Here is an 18,593-nt window from a genome sequence, read left to right on the forward strand (position 1 = left end):
ATTGTTATTAGGTTAGGTATTTAAATTTTCCTTCCTCTTTGTCTTTATATTTAGGTTTCTTTACTTTTATTTTAATTTCTGTATTTATCCCTTTCTTCTTCTCCATACTCAAAATTATCTTCATCCTTGTTTGAGGCTAATCTATTCATGTACATACATACATACATCTTATTCCTAAACTGCTGCTTAGCACGTTTCTTTAACTCACTATCAATATTAAAGCATACATTTAGGAGGCATTTCCGCCCCAACCATGTACATGTATGGCATTGGTATTGGTGTGACTTTTGAATTGATTTTTTCGCTCTATTTTAAACTAATTTGAAATTTTAAAAATTGCCTGCACATCAGCATCAAAATACCTTTCTAATGATATATAATTGTTTATACCTTAGAAGTACAGTTTAGCCGTAAAAGGGGTGTAAAAGAAACATGATTGCCTATTTATATAATTGATACCTTTTTATAGTTTTCACAAAAATCGAATTAATGTGGAAAAAAAGTATACAGGGTTTTTGTGTATAAACTTCTTTTTGCGTAGGCGGCCTTCGGCCGCACTTATGGATTATAACCCTCACAAAGTAGAATTCTCTTTCTGTGTTGCGAAGAAAAGGCGCTGAACACCTTTTGCAGAGAACACCTTTCTGCGTAGGCGGCCTTCGGCCGCACTTATGGATTATAACCCTCACAAAGTAGAATTCTTTTCTGTGTTGCGAAGAAAAGGCACTGAACACCTTTTGCAGAGAACGCCTTTCTGCGTAGGCGGCCTTCGGCCGCACTTATGGATTATAACCCTCACAAAGTAGAATTCCACATTAATTATATTTTTGTGAATACTATAAAAGATATATGTATGTATTAATATGTATATCAAATTAAAGAGAATTAAATTCTCTATCAAATGACATCAAATTTTCCAAATCCTTGGAGGGGTTCTCGAGATATATTAATTAAAAAACATGCTTAATTTGAACTTTGACTTTTAATAATTGTTGTAGTTGTTGTTTCCCAAAAAAAATATATATATCGTTACGTTCACCTCAATGATCTCCATCGATCCCAATATGATTTTGTTTAATTAGAGAATTGTAGGTATTCTACATTTATGCCACAATATTTTTCCTTAAATTTATTAAAGTACATTTTAATTTATTTTGATTCAATTTCAGGAGATAGTTTTCACTGATATCGGAACATCACTATATCTACCGAAGAAATCTATTTGTCGGACAGTCGACTTTTAAAAGCATTAAAATTGTACCATTTTTTATATCGAAATATTTTCGACATCCCTATTTTCAAATTGTTCTGTCTTACCAATATATAATCACACATTCTACAAAACTATTTTTTACCGACTAAGACTTGAATTATCAATACGGCAGTGGTGAAAAGTTCAGATGGATTTATCAAATATATGCCGTGCCTGTTTGTCGCCGGAAGATCGGGTGCATCTGCTAGATTGGTATCAGCCTGTTGACTCTTTGGATATATCATACAAAGAGTGTTTTTGTAAATGTACACAAATTAATTTAAGTTTGAAAGATGATCCAAATGAACTCGATGATGCCCGGATGCAATATCTATGCCTTGATTGTGCCCAAAAACTTAAAGACGTTTATGATTTTATTGAAAAGGCGAGAAGGGCTGATAATGAATTACGTTGCACACAAACGGAAAAAGTGAAGATAGAAAGTATAGCCAACACTTTTGAATGGGTTCCAGTACATGAAGAGCTAATGGAAGTAACTAAGATGCCAGATACTGTAGATATGGTATATCAAATACGATTTAGATATAATTAAACAATAATTATTTTCTATTTGTTTACAAGGATCACGTAGAGGATATAAAGGTATCACCAGAATGGAATGAACATTTTATGGATGATGATGAAACATCTCCATCAAATGATATCGAACACGAAATAAATATTGATAAAAAACTTAGTACTGACACTACAACAACAACAAAGTTTCTAGTTGAATCGGATAAGGATATGCAGAGCGGCAATAACTTAAATGAAGCTGGGCTGGTCTTATCGAAAAAAAGTAAACAACTCAATCTTGCTCATACAAGACCTAAAAACGTAAAGAAAACAAACAAAGTAAAATCCGAGGTGAAAACAAAAAAGAAAGTCAAGGACATGTCTGAGCCGGTGAAGTGTGAAGNTGTCAGGAATAAACAGAAAAAGAAGAAACAGAAAATATGTTTTTTTGTGGGTTTGCGAAGTTTATTTGACGTTGGACATTACAATATTTTGTGGGACGCCACTTACTACAGGTAGGTAGGTACAGAAATTCTGCTGCCAATGCTTACTGCCTGAGTTCTTTCGCCAAGGTATGATCTAATGAGAGCGGTTGCATGACTAGAGAAGCAAAATAAGTTCTCCAGCTTCTTACATAGCAAGACATGGTCCAAAGAATCAAAGGCCTTTGAATGGTCAAGAAACGCTAGGAAAGCAATTTGAAGCAATTTCGTAACAATACTAAAGGTTATTTCCACCCACGGTGCAGCGAACAAAGGTGGCGCCGTCAGTGGTACCGCTACTTTGGTTTTGCCGATTTTGACAGTTGTGGTAACTTGTAAATAAACCTTTGTTTACAAATCAGCGAAAGAGAAATTTGAATTATAAGTGAAAAATCAGTTTAAATTGTGTGAATTTGCAATTTTGAGTTGAAGACTGCGTAAAAACTAATACAATTAAGTGCTGTGTGTTAAATTGCGACAGGCGTCAAGATGCAAGAAGCGTAGATGCAAGTGTAGCGCTGGGACGAATCGGTGCATTTTGTGTACATAGGGAACGGCAAAGCCGCTCTCAAAATGTTTCCCTATTATTATATTAACAGAATTTTCTCACAATGATTTTGTTTCTGCTCCACGCAGCCTCCATTAGCAAGTTAACTAATCAATCCCGCAGAGATGCTGCTGCGGTTTTCTGCAGCAGCCTTAATTGCAAAGCAATGGAGTGCACTAAAATGTTCACTGTTCTCTAATAGATTAGGTGAAAAATGCAATATTATCGCATTTAGCAAAATTAAAACACGTTCTTTTCGCTCTATTCTTTGTTTACTTGTGGTACACAAACGTCAACGCCCAGGACGGCGCAATCTTGTATTCCATGAACGAAAGACACAAGATCACGTAAGAACAAGAGAGTGAAAAAAGTCGATTTTTTTTAGCGGGTTCTACGCCATCTTGTTTCACTGGAAAACGATCGAAAAGTAAACAAAGCAAAGAAAACAACGAAAACCAAAATTAGCCAAAATTATTGTCAGCCACTTTAAACGCACAATTTAGATAAAATGATGCAACAAAATGCTTTAAAATGTGTTGTCATGTTGAATTAACTCGTCTTTACTTGAATAAAAGTGTAAAATAGTGGTGCTCGTGATGTAAACAAACGCTCAGCTGACGAACCCGCTTTCGCAAATTTTTTTCTCAAAACCAGTTACAAATACAACTTCGCGTTCTTACGTGATCTTGTATTTTTGGTTCATGTTGTATTCTATCATTCTTGATTTCCACCAGCTCAACCTAAAAAGGTGTTCGCACGTGTGATTTTGCGTTCAACTTTTGCTTTCAACTCACGCAGGGTTGCACGAAAAAAAGTTGAATGACTAAATTTTGGCTGACGACCAACTTTGTTGAAAGCGATAAGTTGAAAGGCCGTTTAACCAAAAGGAGAATGCAAAGTTGAACAATGCAAACGCCCTTTTAAGGAGAATATTTTGATATTTTTTTATAGTTTGATATTTTTAGCCATTAAATTTTTTTCGTGCAACCCTGCATGAGTTGAACGCAAAAGTTGCCTGAAAAATAGTTGAGAAAAATTTGGGCATAAGTGCAGAATAGCTCAGATTCTCAAATAAAAAAAAAAACATCATTGAGGTGAGTATAACGATGTATTTCTTTTTTTTTAGGAAACAGCAGTAACACAAGTTATTAAGGGTCAAAGTTCAAATTAAAAAATGTTTTAAATCAAAATTTCTTAAAAACGAATGCATGGATTTTAAAAGTTCTCGTCTTATTTGATATAAAATTTAATTCCCATTAATTGAAATACCTTTCATTTTATATGTATATCTATAATGTACACATATTTCGAGGAAACAAAGAAAATGAAATCATATCCATTTTTTAATAAAAATGTATGTTTTTCTTAAATAATACGTAATTAACTATTACCTTGTTTATACCGACACATAAAGCGCTTTGAACCAGTTTGCTGTGATTCAAAACAGAAGCATAAACCAACTTTCAATACGCTCAGAAATTCATAAGTGTATTGACTCGAATTTGTTTTCAAATCGCTTTTTTATTTCTCACATCGGTTAGAAAACAGGTATAAACACATCATTCATTTGACGCGAAGTGAAAAAAGGCTGATTTTCTTTGTAGAGTCCATTTTAAGTTTGAATTATTATTATAATAAAATAGAATTCTTGTTCGCTTCCATTTTAATCCACCGCGCAAATAAAAAATATCGAATAAAAATAATAAATTTTGTGTACTTTTGTATACGGTATCAGCGAGTGCGCTATAAAGACCGAGGTAAAAATGCTTGAAAGAAATGTGTGTTGACTCAAATCAGTTTTTTGTAAGTGCGGTTCTTGCCTAGGTATAAACAAAATATATATATAAATATAGATTTTTTACAAATTTTATTTTATTTTTTAAATACTGCTTTGTTCTTATATTCATATCTCATAAATGATTACGTATTTCTTTAAGAAGGATACATTTTTATTTAAAAAAGGACATAATTCAGTTTTTCTTGAAATATGTATATATTAGTAGATATATAGATATACATACTAAATGAAAGGTATTTCAATTATCTTTCCAACCACATCCACGATTTTAATCGCTTCAAAAATTTCCGAAAAATAAGCTTTTGAAAATATTGAAAATTCGAATTTTACCACCCCTTGCACCGCCACTTTTAATTTGCAACAAAACAAAATTCATACCATCAAAATCAAGAATAATAGGCGCGGCACGCCCACTGTTTCTTTTTTTCTAGCTCATTGGGCCCTATTTTTTATAGTTTTACCAAAACAAATAATATTTTCACTGACATTTTCCTGAATATTTTCTTTTTGTGCCATAGAAATCATGATAAAATATAGTAAGGTAAAACCGTTCTCTCAATTCGTCGGCCATGATTTTTTTTGAAGTTTGCCAACGTTTTAAAATCACATAAAATTGAGAGTAAAAAAAGGAATTGTTCAAAGTTTTTGTTGTTTGAGATTGAAAATGAGAATGTGTGTGTGAGTTTGTGTGTAAAATTTTAAAATTAAATTGCTTGCAAACACCAAGAATTTGAAAAATTTCTCTCAGCGGTTCTACCTTCCTATTTTTTTATCATGATAGAAATGATAAAAATTAGCTATAACTTCTAAAAAAATCATTGTTCGCTTAATCGCGCGCCCTTTTATATTTCACAGTACAATTTAGGTTGACAATTTCCAATGATTTAGGACTTTTCTCTATTTAGGTAGTAATTTAGACGTACACGCACACAGCCTTAATGCAGAAACTGAGTTGCATTGAATTGCATTTAGGTGACGAATTTTGTATATTTTTGTTATATTTTTATTCAAGTTCCTGTGAAATCTATACGTTTATTTGCCAAAAGTTGTTCAACGGCTCAGCGCCAGTGAGTCATTCGCAATCGGATGCTGCGAATGCCGATTTTTACTAAAGCCAGCCTTTCGACATAAACTACTTTTTCATGTGCATACATATGTATGTGTATGAATGTGAGGTTTGTAATATTTTAGTTATTGCTTGATTGATAATAATAAAAGGAAAGGCATGAAACCAAATAGCATTTTTTTAAGTTTTTTTCTAACTTGATACTTTATTACTATTATTAAAACTCTATTCTAGTATATCAGTTGTACATTTGGCCCAATATTATGACAATGCAGCAAAAGTTTTATTTTTTTACATTTCTAGGACAAAACTTATACAAATCCAATAATTTAAAATATTGATACCGTTCTGAAAACACCAAGTTCTTAAAAAATCGCGATAAAACGACTTACTAAATTTAAGTATTTTAGATAATATTTTCCAAAGAATAGTAGTATAAAAATTATGATCGGCAGCAATGAAAATAAGCATGCCGATCTTGTCAAAATTAAAACAAACACGTCGCTACTGACAACATCTTGTTATTATTCCACTATGGTTTTACCTAGCTTGGCATTTATGTGGGGTTTCAAACGTTTCATTTATGAGAGTTGTTCGGTTTCTGTTCAACTTTATTTAAATGAATTGCATTTGTTTGTTTGTTTACATTTTGCACAGAACAGCTGATTATTTTTTGGCAAGATTGATAAAACAACCTATTTATCAATATTGGTTGTTTGGTTGCATATTTCATATGTATATAGCCAATATTGTCTATTTAAATGCAGATTAAATGTATGATTTGAAAAAGAAATGCTGAAGTTAATCAAAAATCTCTACTTAAATAAGCCATCTGAAATTGGGCATTAAGCTGTCATTTTACGAGGCTGTTAGGGGAACGCCTCCTTTTGCAGATGTGTAAATAGGTGCGTAAAGTACTGTTTGACAGCTTAACTTGGGTTTACTTTATTAATTTAGGCTGTGTGCCAATCGGTAACATTTTTCTCCTTGGTTAGACGGGGTAAAAACTTTTACTGTGGTGAATTTCGCTGTGCCAAATGCAAAGTAAAATTTTGACAGTTCAAAAAAAAACCAAATTTTACTACTTGCAAATTTTATATGCTGTCAAAATTTTATCTAGCCCCATGAGCTAGGTAAAATTCTGACGTTCGTTTTCCCAAGATAAATGTCAAATTTTTAGTTTTTTCTGTAAAAATTTCCCATTTTCTATCAATTGGCATAGGTCCTTAATATTTTTGTTCTCGTTGGTCCGGTATTAACAATTTTAAATAAAAGTCTTTAATTACTGTTACTTCACGAGCTCGCCTTTTATTCGAACAACTTTTTTCAGTAGTAATTAATTTTATTCTTTTTTCGAAGATGACTTTATACTACTTTAAAAACATTTGCTTCTTTTGGCGTATGCACGTTATTGGCTTTGTAGTAGTGGTATTCATCTAAACCGTTAACTTTATCAAGCAGGTAAGCTTATAAGTTTACGCATTCTGTTAAATGAACGAGCCACACTCTCTTTTCGTTTACACATGCGACACTAGTCGTGTTTTCTTTGGTTATAGAGCTCAGTATCACTAACTTTATACTAGTAGCCCGAGGATAAAGAAATTATAGAAACTAACTCACTAAATGGGGAAAAATAATATTTACGAGATAATTTTTCTTTAAATATATTTATTTGAAGCAAGTTAAAATAAACAATGGCAGAATGTCTGTTTGTGTATGAATTCATTTGTTTGATAATAATTGAACCAGATCTCTATCAGGATCACATCGTTGTTGTTGAATTTACGTGCAAAATTTTTATGCGGATCCCGATTATTGCCCAAGAAGCATAGCTAGTGTAAACGAGTTTCCATATAAGATTTGACAACTCATTTATAAGGTTTACACAACTATAAGTTTATTCGGTTTAAAATGCATTTATAAGGTTTGATGAATACCCTTAATGCAGTGTTGCCAAGTTTTGAATTTGAAAAAGCACTAAAACCCAAGAAAAATGGCGTTTTTTCTCGAAAAAAGCACCAAATTTTTATTGGAGTATTTAATGGACTTTGTATGCATGAAAAATTGTATTGTAGGGATGCCGATTTAAATTAATAAAAATCAATATTTTTTGCTCGACGGTCGAATTTATTCTGTTTTCTATAAATTCAAATATTTCCGTTCAATCGACGTTAAGATTCTTGTTCTTATTTGCAGCTGTGTCGAGCGTTGCCGCTTCGCCTAGATGTAAGCAAAATATATTAATTTTTCCTGGCTGTTTAAATGTTAAAATTTTATTAGTTTTGCTTAATTTTTTCTACAATTCCTATCAAACTAAAGCAAAAACCAGAAATGAAGTTTCATGAACTATGTAGTGGTTTAAATCTACACTGCTGTCTCTTATGATCTTGTGATCTAAAGAAACATAAAGAACTTTTCTTTCCGACCACTTAACACCTGAAACATAACGAAATTTGATTATTATCCACTGGCGCATAGTCGGAAAAATATTTTTGTGTCAAAACAGCTGTGTACTCTTCATTTTGATTATTCTCTTTTTTCAAAAGGTTCGTTAGATATAAGTGTTATTGTTAGGAGATGCTGCTGCTTTTTTGATTAGTCGTAGAAAAAAGTATAACAAATCCAGCCTAAATGTCTAAAAGGTGATTCCTGGTCCACTTTGCTGGGACATATTTATATTGTTGGTAAAAATATGCTCTCGCTTACGATTGTCATTGTGACATGAGTTTGTTCCGATTTTTGTAAAATTTCTCACAGAACTTACGGTTGCTATAAATTTTGCCCACTTTTTTTTAAGATTTACAGATTTGGTGTCTTCAATCTAAAAACAAAAGCACCAAAAAACGCACCAAGCACTAAACTCTAAAATTTTCGCGTTTAGAATAAAGAAAAGCACTAAATTTAGTGCGAAAAGCACCAAGTTGGCAACAGTGCCTTAATGTGTTTGGAAATATACTGCTTATGTCTATGTACCCACTGGGAAATCTTACGTATTGGGTACCCACTGGGAACGGCGGCAACCTTCCCTCCCTCGTAAGCGAGTCCTCCGAGCTTACTTCTTCGGATGACCGACGTCTAGCACAGCTAGCTTTATGGAAGGTCGATCCAGAATTCCGCGTGCTGTTTTCACGGTTGCCTCCTCACCTGGCCATCCTTTGCTGTAACGACGTCTACTATGATGCCTTTCGGCCAATAGCTCCTTGCCATAGACTCGTCGACAATTACCACTACGTCGTCAACCTTTAAAAGGGGTTGCTTCTCGAACCACTTGGCTCTCCGCGTTAGGATTGGCGGATACTCTTGCACCCATCTCTGCCAGAACCTATCCACATACATTTGCGTTTGACGATAGCGTTGGGTCTCCGCCGCTTCAGATTGGTTTGTAGCCGGAGGACGAGCCCGATAAAATGTGGTTCGGCGTGAGTGCTTCTTCGTCGCACCCGTCTATGGTAGCGAAAGTAAGTGGTCTTGAATTTATCATGAACTAAACTTCTTAGAGAGCGCTACGAAGGGTTTCATCGTTAAAGTTGTTCTCGGGATGCATTTCATTTAACACGGTCTTGACCGACCTTATAAGTCGTTCCCACGCCCCGCCCATATGAGGCGCCGCCGGTGGGTTGAAGTTACTCTTGATATTGTAAAATTTTGTCTGGATAGTTGCGTAGTCTACTTGCTTTGCTTCGATACGCAAGATATTGCTGGTCGCTTCGAAGTTCGTATCGTTATCGGGGTATATTATTATTATTATTATGCATTAACCGTGAGGCACGTGAAGATTACGCCCCAACGTTTTTCTCGATGTCTGCCAACAACGACGAGTATTGGGCCAAAATAGCCGATCCCAACATAACTAAACGGTCGTTCGAAGCTTGCAAGTCTAGCGGCATTTGTGGAGGACGAGGTGTCGCAAATTTATTTTTGCAAGTTTGACACATTCGACGTACCATACAACACAGGAAGCGGAGCCGCGGTATATGGAATCCCCTTCTTATTTCATTTGTTGCAGTTTCGTGTGATATGTGTTGATACCTTTCGTGGGCGTCTTTAGCTATAAGGTAGGTGACGTGGTGTTTACCCGGCAGATCCAAAGCATTGCGAGCTGCGAGGAATTCGGCCCGACCTCGAACACGTATGACATCAAACTCATTTACAAATACATCAAGCGCTTTTAATTTACTGCTTTTTTCAAGACTCTCACCGCTTTTTAGGCTAAGTAGATCGTTGGCTATACTAAATTCCGACTCTTTCGTCCTGGAGTGCAATGGGGTATAGTCGTTGCGCTGGGTATGCAGTTACAGTTGCATGGCTATACTCAATCCCGACTCTTGCGTCCTCGTTCGCGCACTCTGGGCAACGTGAGCAACCCATGTGCGAGATGCGGTAACCAATCCGAGTGGAGCCTTGGGTCACGGCAGAAAGAGAGGGAGCTTCGGTGGGGCCACTCTGACTTATTCGGTTTAAGGGCTCACTGAAGTCTGCAGCGTCTGTTCACCAGTAGGTGCGGCTGCAAGCGGGTGTCTGCTTGGAGCAAGCGGCTCGCTATATAAACGTGTATTTGGTTGCGAAACCACCCCCGTCCCAGCAATGGGTTGTGCGCTGGGCTTGGGACCCGCCACGTAAAAACCACTTCCAGTGAAGAAGCAAGGCAAAGCCTCGGATGAGACCCCCCCTTATGATGACGACCACGGCAAACGTTTAAAGGACTACGATTTGAGGGCATGCACCTGGAATGTCCGGACCCTTAATGGGGAAGGTGCCTCTGCCCGGCTGGTTGATGTCCTCGTAAGGACAAAAGCTGACATCACCGCCATCCAAGAAATGCGTTGGAAGGGGCAAGGCAAACAATGTCTGGGGCCTTGCGACGTCTACTACAGCTGCCATGTAAAGGAGCGCAAATTCGGAGTTGGATTTGTGGTGGGAGAGAGACTCCGTCGCCGAGTACTGTCGTTCACCCCGGTGGACGAGCGTCTAGCCACAATCCGCATCAAAGCGAGATTCTTCAACATCTCGCTCATCTGCGCCCATGCCCCGACGGAAGAGAAGGATGAGGCATCCAAGGATCTCTTCTATGAGCGCTTGGAGCGCACGTACGAGCACTGCCCCCGTCATGATGTCAAAATCGTGCTTGGCGACTTCAATGCCAGGGTGGGCAAGGAAGGGATCTTTAGAACCACCGTCGGAAACTTCAGCCTCCACGACGAAACGTCCGACAACGGATTGAGGCTGATCGACTTCGCCGGGGCCCGAAACATGGTAGTATGCAGTACTAGGTTCAAGCATAAAAAGATCCATCAAGCTACCTGGCTGTCTCCGGATCGAAAAACGAGAAACCAAATCGATCATGTTGTGATAGACGGAAGGCACGCTTTCAGTGTTTTAGACGTATGCACACTCCGAGGCCCAAACATCGACTCGAAGCACTATCTTCTTGCAGCCAAGATACGCACCTGCCTCTGTGCAGAAAAAAATGTGCGACGAAATATGCAAGGAAAGCTTAACGTCGAAAAGCTGCAATCACAACAGACAGCCAGCGCTTTCGCTACTCGACTCTCACACCTGCTCTCAGAGAGCACTCTTCAACAAACCGACATATGCGAGCAGTGGAACCACATTTCCCGCTCATTAAGTACCGCCGCCGAAGAAGTAGTCGGATTTCAGCGAGCCCGAAAGAACAACTGGTACGATGAGGAGTGTCAGGAAGCTGCAGAGAAAAAAGATGCCGCCTACAGAGCCACGCTTCGATCGGGCGCAACGCGTGTTATGTGGGACCGCTGTAGGGATCTGAAGAGGGAAGCGAGACGTATTTGCCGCAACAAGAAGAGAGAGGCAGAAATACGTGAGTGCGAAGAGCTTGAAATGCTGGCCGACAGGAGGAATGCCCGAAAATTTTACCAGAGAGTTAGGCGACTTACAGAAGGTTTAAAGACCGGGGAGTACTCTTGTAAAAACAATAATGGCGACCTAGTAACTGATGTCCAGAGCGTACTTAAATTATGGAGGGAACACTTTTCCGCCCTACTAAATGGTAGCAGCACGGAAAGTTGTGGAGAAGAAGAACCCGAGCCCGCAGTCGATGATGACGGAGTCGACGTTCCACCGCCTGACTATGACGAGGTACGTATAGCAATAACGCGGCTGAAAAACAACAAAGCCGCTGGAGCTGACAGCCTGCCAGCTGAGCTATTCAAGTACGGCGGCGAGGAGTTGATAAGGTGCATGCATCAACTCTTGTGCAGAATATGGTCAGATGAACGCATGCCCGACGACTGGAATTTAAGTGTGCTCTGCCCAATCCACAAGAAAGGTGACCCCGCCATTCGCGCCAACTACCGCGGGATCAGCCTTCTAAGCATAGGTTACAAGGTCTTATCGAGCGTATTGTGTGAAAGACTGAAGCCCACCGTCAATGAACTGATTGGGCCTTATCAGTGTGGCTTTAGACCTGGCAAATCCACCATAGACCAGGTATTCACAATACGCCAAATCTTGGAAAAGACCCGCGAGAAAAGGATCGACACTCACCACCTATTTGTCGACTTTAAAGCCGCTTTTGACAGCACTAAAAGGAGTTGCCTATACGCCGCTATGTCTGAATTTGGCATCCCCTCAAAACTCATACGGCTGTGTAAAATGACGTTGAGCAATACCACCAGCTCCGTCAGAATTGGAAAAGACCTCTCCGAGCCGTTCGCCACAAAACGGGGTTTCAGACAGGGAGACTCCCTTTCATGTGACTTCTTTAATCTGATGTTGGAGAAGATAATAAGAGCTGCAGAACTGAACCGCTCAGGAACAATTTACTACAAGAGCGTGCAATTGCTGGCTTATGCTGACGACATCGACATCATCGGTAAGAAAAACCGCGAAGTCTGTTCTGCCTTTTCCAAGTTGGATAGGGAAGCAAAGCGCATGGGTCTGGTGGTAAACGAGGACAAGACGAAGTATCTCCTGTCATCAAACAAACAGTCAGCACATTCGCGCCTTGGCACCCACGTCACTGTTGACAGTTACAATTTCGAGAAAGTAGAGAATTTCGTTTACTTGGGAACCAGCATTAACACCGATAATAATGTCAGCATTGAAATCCAACGTAGAATCACTCTTGCCAACAAGTGCTACTTTGGACTGAGTAGGCAATTCAGGAGTAAAGTCCTCTCTCGACGTACGAAAACCACGCTCTATAAGTCACTCATCATGCCCGTGCTGGTATATGGCGCAGAAGCATGGACAATGACAACATCCGATGAGGCGGCTCTTGGGGTGTTTGAGAGAAAGATTTTGCGGAAGATTTACGGTCCTTTACGCGTTGGCGACGGCGAGTACCGCAGACGATGGAACGATGAGCTGTATGAGCTTTACAACGATATGGACATAGTGCAACGAATTAAAAGACAGCGGCTCCGCTGGCTTGGTCATGTCGTTCGAATGGACACCGACGCTCCAGCTCTGAAAGTATTCAACTCGGAACCCGCTGGTGGTAGCAGAGGAAGAGGGAGGCCCCCACTGCGATGGAAAGATCAGGTGGAGAAGGGCTTGGCTTCACTTGGCTTTTCCAATTGGCGTCAGTTGGCACAGAGGAGAAACGACTGGCGTGCTTTGCTGAACTCGGCTAAAATCGCTTAGGCGGTTATAGCGCCAAACAAGAAGAAGAAGAAGATCGTTTCCGCACTCGCTAAGCTGCGCCTGAATTATTAGTGCCGTTTATGCTGCTTTAACCATTTCAAAGGTGACCATGTTGGGAAGTTCCCGTGATCGAGACTTTGCTTTGACTTTCTTTATATAAAGAATGAATCTAGCCAGCGCACGATACAGCCTTCTTCAGTTTGAAAAATACTCGAAGTTGATGGTGAGTTTCTTCTGTTCCAACTTCCAAATATGTAGTAAGTGATTTTTGACTTCGTTGTTGTCGACTGATCCCAAGTCAAGCGATTATATCGATTTCCATTGGTTCAAGTTCGTTCGTTCTAAGATGTCAGCAACTCGTAATATTACGAATGGGCGGAATTGTCGGGGATCCATACCGAGCCATTCCAGTACCGTTATTGAATCCGTCCAGAATATTTTCTTTTTTATTTGTAGCCGTGATATGCCTTGTATCTTTGAAGCCAGTCTCGCGCCCAGTACTGCTGCTTGAAGTTCCAGGCGGGGGATTGATACCGGGTTCAGAGGTGCTACCTCTGATTTAGCAGCTATAATAGAGGGATCTCGCGCTTGGTTGGTGTAGTGTCACCTGCTACAACGTTTCGCTTAGTCTTGTGAACCTGAACGCGTATTTGAATACGTCTTTATTTATGTTTCACCGTTTTAGCTAGCTCTATGACAGCCTGTTCGCTATCCTCACTGTAGATAAAGTCGTCAACGTAATGGTAACGTTTTATAGCATCGACTGCTTCCGGAAATCGTTGAACGAAAGTGTTCACAATTTTGTCGCGCACATAGTATGCGATGCACGGAGCGCAGCTAATGTCGTCCTCCATGTCCATCAAAAGAAACCTTTGCACGTGCATATCGTTAATAGTTACATTAATTTGGTGGAACATTTCGGCGATGTCGGCGCAGATGGCAACCTTTCCGACGCGAAATCCCAATAAGATGTCGACTAAAGGAATCAAAAAGTCGGGTCCACCTAGAACGGTGCGGTTAAGCGCTACGCCTTTACTTTTAGCTGCAGCGTCCCAGACTAGGCGCACTTTCCCAGATGTATTTGGGTTGCAAGTCACGAATATTGGCATATACCACACGCGTCTTTTATGTGCTTCTAGCTCAGCTGTGCTCAACTTCTTTGCGTAGCCCTTAGCTAAAAGGTATCCGATCTGCTTCTGCATAGCTAGCTTCAGTGACGAATCCTTACGAAAGCAGCAGTTGAGCAGCTGATTTCCTCGTGTCGCCATAGTAGCCCAACCTCGTACCTGTTGTTGACCTTTCTGCACGTCGATTCGAGTATGGTGAGCGCAGCATCGTTGGTTTGAGGTCATCTAAATGGAAGTGCTCCTTAACCATTTCGTGCAGTCTTTCATTTTCGGCTTTGCACGCGCATGTATGTACGTTTAGGCGCACGTTCAACGATGAACCGCCACAACGACCTTGTATAGCCCAACCCAATCTAGTCTTCGTTGCTATCGGTTGGCACCAACTGCCTTCTCGAATCTTAAGCGGTACGGTCACTTGCCAATTGTCGGAGCCAATAAGCAATGTCGGCTTCGCGTTAACGTATGGTTGTATTGATAGGCCGGTCATATATGGGTAATCCTTGGTAATTTTCGCCATGTCAACAGTTTGCCTTGGCAGGCCGAGATGGCTCACGGTGTGCACCCCAGTAATGTTATGCAGCGGTTTTGCTGAATTTAAAATGCAACATTTAGCACTTTCGAACATTGTTTTCGAAGAGCGTTCATGCTATAGCATTTAGCAAATGTACATTTACGCGAGCTCGAAATCGTATGCTTTTGACAAATAGCCGTGTTCCAGTCGCTTGTTAAGATCCGTATCTATTACGATCAATTCTCACTGAAAAGATAATATACAAAAAACCCTACTGAAAAGGAAAAAAAAAATTAAACCAAAAATTCAATACAAAAACTTGAATTGTATTAACCATAACTAAAAATTTGTTTGTGTATATATTCATTTGTCCGTGCTATGCGTGTAATTTGGAAACAAAACGAACAGAATTAATCACAAATTGATCCAGATTTCTATCAGCATCACAGATGTTCAATTTGCGTAACTTTTGTTTATCCAAATAATGCAAAATAATAAATGCAATCTCGATCGGCAGCTAGCCACTGTATACGCGAAAAAGCAATGTTGCCACTTTTTCTCGTTAAACCATGTTCGAATCGTCGAAATTTTGGAAGATCACAGGGTTGCTTTCAGTATTTAGATTTTTAATGCAAAAATGGAGTTGCATTTAGGTGACGAATTTTGTATGGATAAATGTACATTTAGGGTAGCATTTAGAGCTAAATGCGCTAAATGTGTTTTTACGCGTAAGCAAAAATAGCCCATTAAACGCTTTGTTATGCTGTATGCCACTGATCATGAAAGAAGTTCTCACAGATGCGTCTTCATTACGAGTATTGTCACCTGTCAAGCGAAGGCATAATGGATCGGGAACACCTGTCAGGTTGAGTTGCTTGAAGATTTTTTCTTCGATGAGGGTTACTGATGAACCTTCGTCTAAAAATGCAAATGTATCATTATGGTTTCCATTTCAATATACACGAACTGGCAAGATGCGAAAGTAGGGAGAAGTCTTTCGTCTGGTGTCATTGTGTGAGTTAACACTTCCGCTGGCTGTCGCGCTAGGGTAGCCATGGCTGTTTTGTGAGTTCAGGGCCGTACTTCCGTGCAGGAGCGGGTGATGTTTGTCTTTACAACCGTCCACTCCGCAGGTCCCGGCTACGAAGCATCTGCGTCGGTGAGCGTTAAGGCATTGGCGACATAACTTTAACGCACGGCCAACATCCCATGTGCAAGTTGATTTCAGCTTTCTAAAGTCCTCGCACTATGTCACTCGGTGTCTACCAGCTTTATAGTGACTACAGGTGACATCTCGTTGTGCATTGGATGTTTGCATGTGCGTGTTGACAATCCCGCCTCTTTACGGAGTAGTGTATCCGACTGCTTTACACGCCGCTTCAGCAAGTGCATAGAGCAAGTCACTAAATATTTTTACTATTGGCTCGTGTTGTCCTTTCGGATGCATAGCCCAAGGAAGCTTGTGGTTGTTTGGCAACTTATCCACCAAATCTTTCACTAGAGTAGGGTTATTCATATAAGCCCCCATGCGGCAGGATTCCATTGTGGAGTATACGTTACGCACGCAGAGCGCATAGTCTAGGAGGCTATCTAGCCTCTCTTTTATAGGTGGAGCCCTTTTCACCTTTTCGATCAAATTCTCAATTATTTGCGCAGGTGTTGGGGCAGTCCTTATGTCGGTGCCATGAATACTCGATGCCAAAGTTCCTTGCGAATGTGATAGAATAACATATTTTTTCTCCAGACAACTTTGATTAAGCTGGCTCTCTTCTTCTAACATGGCTAGACGTAGCTCTAACTCTTTCGCATTTGGCACGTTGCGGTCTACTGTTTCAAAAATTTGCAAAATGGCAAATTTGCTGCGGAAGCTGATGCCGGGAGGTGCAGCGGTGTGGTAACCAATGGGTTGGGACCACTCGTATGTGTAGCTGTCCCAGCGTAACCGCCATCGGTGCTCCATGGATTTTAAGGCGCTGCTTCCTGTGCAGGTGATGATGTTGATTGCAAGAAATGTGAACTAGGTATTGGTATCATTTCGCTGCGTTCTTTGTTCGGGGGAGCTGCAGCACTTGTAGTTGCGGTGGAAGTTTGCGGATTGCATTTGGCGCAATGCCAGCTCTCGTCTTCTATTCCGCTGTTAACCCCGACACAGGCGAAATATTACCACTTGTCGCACTGGTCACATTGTACCATACGGCTGTTATCCTTTTCGTTGCACTTGTGGCAATTGAATTCTCCGCATGAGTCTCCTTGACTTTCCATTTGGATTTATTTAATAAAATAACTTATAATATGTAATGAATACGCGTACCGCGGTAAAGAACTATGTTTTTAAAGAATTTGTTATTACACGAGCTCGTCTTTTATTCAAACAACTTTTTTCAGTAGTAGTTAATTTTATTCTTTTTTCGAAGATGACTTTATACCACTTTAAAAATATTTGTTTCTTTTGGCGCATGCACCCCGTTTTTTATAAGTATTTGAATTGTTGGAATCACGGATGACGAGGGTCTCAGATAGTTACGTAATTCTTATCTAATTAAAGGTCAGACCTATAACTTTTTAATTATTTGAGCATCGATTCTCTTAATAGCCAGACATTGATCATTTCTGCTGGAAATCCCTTTTGAAGGAACTTACTCTTTGACTTTAGATAGCACAGAAGGGAGACGTAGGGGGACAGTTGTTTTACCACAGAAGTTTTTAGCCAAGGATCCAGTGTATATCCGTATGAAAAAATACAGCCCGACAAGTAAACAAAATCACTATTTTTAAGATTTTTAATAGAAATAAATTCTCCAAAGAGCTCCATTTGAAATGATTGAAACGAATATATGTAACTTCAAAAGCAAATCACGAAAATTTGGTTAAGAATTACAATGTACACGTTATTCTTTTGTAGTAGTTTTGCACTCGGTGTACACTACATTTTCTCACAGTTACAGAATAGAGCCCCAGCCCCATCTGTTTGACTTGACTTTCAAGTCACCTCACGACTTGAAAGGAAAAATTTATATCAAGTCGACGTTCAAGTAAAACTGACTATCAAAATAGAGTGCGGTTACACGATGAAGAACTGGGCAGCTGCGACGCAGACTGCACGCAACTGGATAGTAAATTTTACTTTCAAGATGCCGTCGTGAAGGCAACTTAAAATTCTCGCCTTGTTCCCGTACACATATTTATAATACCTGCAGTAATATCTCCCTGGCTATTATTAACTAAATTCCTAAGTACGGGAACAGATTAACCCTGGAATTCAGTAATTCAGTCTCATCTCAAGTCACTAAATTTGAGATTATCAATTAGTGACTATTATTGTGACTTGAGACGATTTGAGTAATCAGAAAGAGAGTCGCAAAAAGTGCACCAAAAATGTGTGGTGAAAGTAAACACAGGCAACTCCCGTACTCCGATGTATCTATTTACGAAGTTAAAATTTGCCGTATCTTCTCGTACCTGCAACCTTATTATTCATTTACACAAGTCAAAGGTCTCATCCCGCATTTTCTTTGTTAGTGCAGTGGTGCTGTGGAATGCACTACCTAGTGCTACACAAATGTTAAAACAGTCTTAATTTGTACAACTTATGAACAAATAAATTAAGGTTAATTAGCGTTTGTATGATATTAAAGCATTTTGGTTTATTTCCTAATGAAATTCTTGCTGAA

The 18,593-nt window shown here is 39.4% G+C and overlaps 1 protein-coding gene across 1 annotated transcript in view; it reads left to right on the forward strand.

The window, feature by feature from the left end:
* LOC108367941 (uncharacterized) overlaps nucleotides 1-13,795 on the forward strand; it is a 15,394-nt gene extending 1,599 nt beyond the window's left edge. Inside the window, exons 2-4 of the mRNA XM_017622688.1 lie at nucleotides 1,170-1,775; nucleotides 1,835-2,283; nucleotides 13,741-13,795. Of these exons, the coding sequence (XP_017478177.1) occupies nucleotides 1,401-1,775; nucleotides 1,835-2,283; nucleotides 13,741-13,795 (879 nt within the window). The 5' untranslated portion in view covers nucleotides 1,170-1,400. The remainder of the gene's footprint in view (nucleotides 1-1,169; nucleotides 1,776-1,834; nucleotides 2,284-13,740) is intronic.
* Nucleotides 13,796-18,593: the final 4,798 nt, after the last annotated feature.

This window comes from Rhagoletis zephyria, unplaced genomic scaffold (assembly GCF_001687245.7).
Source record: "Rhagoletis zephyria isolate East Lansing unplaced genomic scaffold, Rhagoletis_zephyria_1.1 Rzeph_scaffold_00003, whole genome shotgun sequence".
Classification (NCBI taxonomy): Eukaryota; Metazoa; Arthropoda; class Insecta; order Diptera; family Tephritidae; genus Rhagoletis; species Rhagoletis zephyria.